The sequence below is a fragment of the Bison bison genome, unplaced genomic scaffold (genome assembly GCF_000754665.1).
Source record: "Bison bison bison isolate TAMUID 2011002044 unplaced genomic scaffold, Bison_UMD1.0 scf7180017845572, whole genome shotgun sequence".
In the NCBI taxonomy this organism is placed as follows: Eukaryota; Metazoa; Chordata; class Mammalia; order Artiodactyla; family Bovidae; genus Bison; species Bison bison.
In genome coordinates this window covers 4,512-7,767 of record NW_011476145.1, presented here as the reverse complement: position 1 = coordinate 7,767, position 3,256 = coordinate 4,512, and the positions used below count along the sequence as shown (strand labels likewise).

The window sequence follows — 3,256 nt, the reverse complement described above, 5'->3', positions numbered from 1 at the left end:
GCCACATCCGGAGCAGGCACAACTGAGGCACAGGATGTCGCCCCCAGGGGTCTTCATGCTGGTGGCTGGGGGCATCGTGGCCGGGATCTTCCTGATCTTCATCGAGATCGCCTATAAACGGCACAAGGACGCCCGGCGGAAGCAGATGCAGCTGGCGTTTGCGGCCGTGAACGTGTGGAGGAAGAACCTGCAGGTAGGGCAGGCCGCCCTCCGAGGCCTGGTGCCCATGGCCCGGCCCGGCCCGGCCCTCCTCCATCCCCGCAGGCGGAAGCGCTGGCTCTGGCTCCCAGGAGCCCAAGAGGCAAGGACTGGAGCTGGGAGCCACAGCCAAGGCCGCAGTGCTGGGGGCCGCCTGTGGGTGGCTGCCTCTGCGAAGCCAGGCTCCAAGCGTCCACCTGGCCCCTCTGTCTCCAGAGTCGCCCACCGAGGCCCATTCCGTAGGAAGGCAGACTGAGGCAGGGTAAGACAGGGACCCAGCTGGGTGTAGCATGTGAGTCCAAGGTGCAGTCCGCCATCCCTCGCCGCCCCGTGCCCCTCCAAGGACCCGGTTCCCTGCCACCCTGCTGTGCTCCATGTAACTGCAGTCTGAGCTGGTCAGCTGGTCCCGCCGGGCACCCCAGGCTGTGCTCGTGGGGCTTTGCCGGCAGCAGGGGACGGGCTGCCCACAGCCCACCTGGGCCGGGCTCATGCCCCATGGTCCAGCCCCAGGCTGCCCCATCTCTTCTCTTTCTCTGGGTGCCTCCCCAGAGCCTGTGTCCTGGGAGGAAGCTGGTGTTGCAGAGAGGGAGGGCCGGGGGAACGGGGTCACCAGTGTTCCCACACCTCTCATCTGCCCACTCTTGCTCTTGGGACCTGGCTTGCTGCTCCCAGTGGCGGGCGCAGGGCCCACTCTGGCCATCAGACCCGAAGCCAGGGTCCCAGGAGCTGCCACTGTCTCTCTGTCACTCCAATCCATCTCGCCACCTGCCTTTGGTCCCCTCAGCCCCTTCCTAAATCTCGGTGCGCTTCATCTGGGGTCAGAGTGGCTGGTGGGGCCTGTGGGGGTGACTCACCCAGTGTTCAGGGGGCTCCTCCTCCTTGGGGCACCCGTACACCAGGGGCACCTTGGAGCCAGGGAACCAGGCGGACCTTTCCTGGAAGAGAGCCAGCTGAGGACCCCACCCCACCTCCCCAAACCCAGTCCCAGCACAAGGAAGGTCAGGCCGGAGACCCTGGCAGCAGCAGAGGCCGCCTGCGAGCGTGGGGCCGGCGGCTGGTCCATCCAGCACAGGGAGGCAGGCAGGAGCGAGGGCCCGAGTGGCCAGCCAGGCTGGGCAGCAGCCCCCAGGAGCAGGCGAGGGCAGGTGTGGCCGCCACCCTCAGCCGTCTAATCACTTATACATATTCATTTTAGGATAGAAAGAGTGGTAGAGCAGAACCCGACCCTAAAAAGAAAGCCACATTTAGGGCTATCACCTCCACCCTGGCTTCCAGCTTCAAGAGACGTAGGTCCTCCAAAGACACGGTAAGGGGAAGAGCGCCCAGTCCCACGTGTCCGACTCTCCCCTCGCCCCCGTGTCTGTGTCCCGTGCATCAGGCCCGCCCTCGCCATCCCACCACCCGCCTCCGCCCGCGCGGCCCTTCTGCGCTCACCGCTGCCCACCCGGCACACTAGGGCCTCTCTGACTCTGGGCCCCTCTCTCGGCCCTCTGCCGCGGGCCTGCCCGCCGGGTCGTCTTCCCCGTGTGTCTCTGCGTTAGTCTGCCCCCCGTGCCATGACGCCACACGCCATCTTAAAGCCGTGTCATGTCGTTGGTCAGCTGGTCAGCCTCCCCACTCGGGGCTGTGCCCGCAGCCCCGGGCGCCCAGGGCCACCCCGTCCCGGGCTCCTCAGCCGTCAGGAGGCCACACCACCTCTCTGTCGCGTCCGTTCCTCCAGCTTCTCCCAGGGAGAGGCCCACTGCCCTCGCTCCCTCCCTGCGACGTCCGTGGAGGGGTGCCTGTGATGTCCCATCCGTCCATCTGTCTGGCCGCCAGCCCCGCCACCCAGACACCTGTCTCTCGTGTCTCACCAGAGCCATGCCTGTTGCATCCCCTCCATGTGGTCTCTGTGTGGGCCGGGGCTGGGGGGCCGGGCCCGGCTCCACCTGGGTGGACGGCTGGGGCCTGGAGTTGGCACAGGCCCCTGGCCACAGGGGCCGTCGGATGGGGAACGGGTGGGACCAGAGGTGGCGGCTCCCACCCCCGGCCGAGCAGGGGCCCTGCGGGAGGTGTGCGGGCAGCACCCGGGGGTCTGAGAACAGGGCGGGGGGGGCCCGAAAGCTGTGGCTGGCAAGCCTTGGGCACCGAGGCTCAGGGAGGGGAGACCCCCACGGAGGGGAGCGGTGCTTCAGCACCTGACCCCCGGCCCCTTCCGAGCCTGAGCCAAGGGTTCCCTGTCCTCCTGCCTGGGCAGCCCGTCACTGTCCCGGGTGTGTGTGCTTGAACCCCAGGCCTCCAAGACTGGCCTAGCCCTGCTGGGAGCGTCCCCAGGCGAGGAGGGCCCGCCCAGGGCCAGCACAGCCCTCAGCCCAGCAGCCTCCCCGCGGTTCGGAGGCGGCTTGTCCTCCCGTCCACAGGAGCCCCAGTTCACAGGCAGTACTACCCCACAGTCTTACGGTCCAGGCGGGAGCAGGATTTATAAGCCCTGCCCACAGCACAAGGGAAGAGGGGCAGACACAGGACAGACAGGGCGCGGCACAGAGCCATCCGAGTCTGGGGTGAGGCCGCCACCTGCCCCAAAGGGGCCCCTGAGGCCTGGCTACTCCACTCCTAGGGCTCAGCACAGGCAGAGTGGGTGGACAGGGGTGGCTTGAGGGGCTGAGAGCACAGGCCTGGCGCCGTGCAGCCTGGGAACTGGGTGGGGCCTGAGCCAGGGGCCCCACCGGGGGTTGGGAGGGCCAGAGAGGAGCAGCAGTGGGGCAGCCAGGGAGGAGGTGCCCAGCAGACAGAGCTGTGGGGACAGGCAGGCGAAAGGAGGGTCAGGGGAGTCACGTAGGCAGGGGGCCACTTTCCGAGGGCAGCAGAATCCCATCCCCGTCCCGGCCCGGAGCCCACTCACAAGCCCTTAGCTGGCCTGGGTGCAGCTCAGAGACCCTCAGGGTGCCTGTCCCGGGACACGCTCCCAGCAGACTCCTTGCCCCGAGCCTCCCCGGGGACCACCCTCCAGGCCAGCTCTGGTGCCACGTGGCATCTGGGGCTGGCCGGCCCTGCAGGGGTGACTGGGGACACTGCCAGC

The 3,256-nt window shown here is 68.2% G+C and overlaps 1 protein-coding gene across 1 annotated transcript in view; it reads left to right on the top strand.

The window, feature by feature from the left end:
• The window catches only part of GRIN1 (glutamate receptor, ionotropic, N-methyl D-aspartate 1), a gene marked incomplete at its 5' end in the record, with an annotated part of 17,470 nt that extends 15,972 nt beyond the window's left edge, over positions 1-1,498 (top strand). Inside the window, 2 exon segments of the mRNA XM_010835825.1 lie at positions 5-239; positions 242-1,498. Of these exon segments, the coding sequence (XP_010834127.1) occupies positions 5-239; positions 242-441 (435 nt within the window).
• Between the last annotated feature and the right edge of the window lie 1,758 nt (positions 1,499-3,256).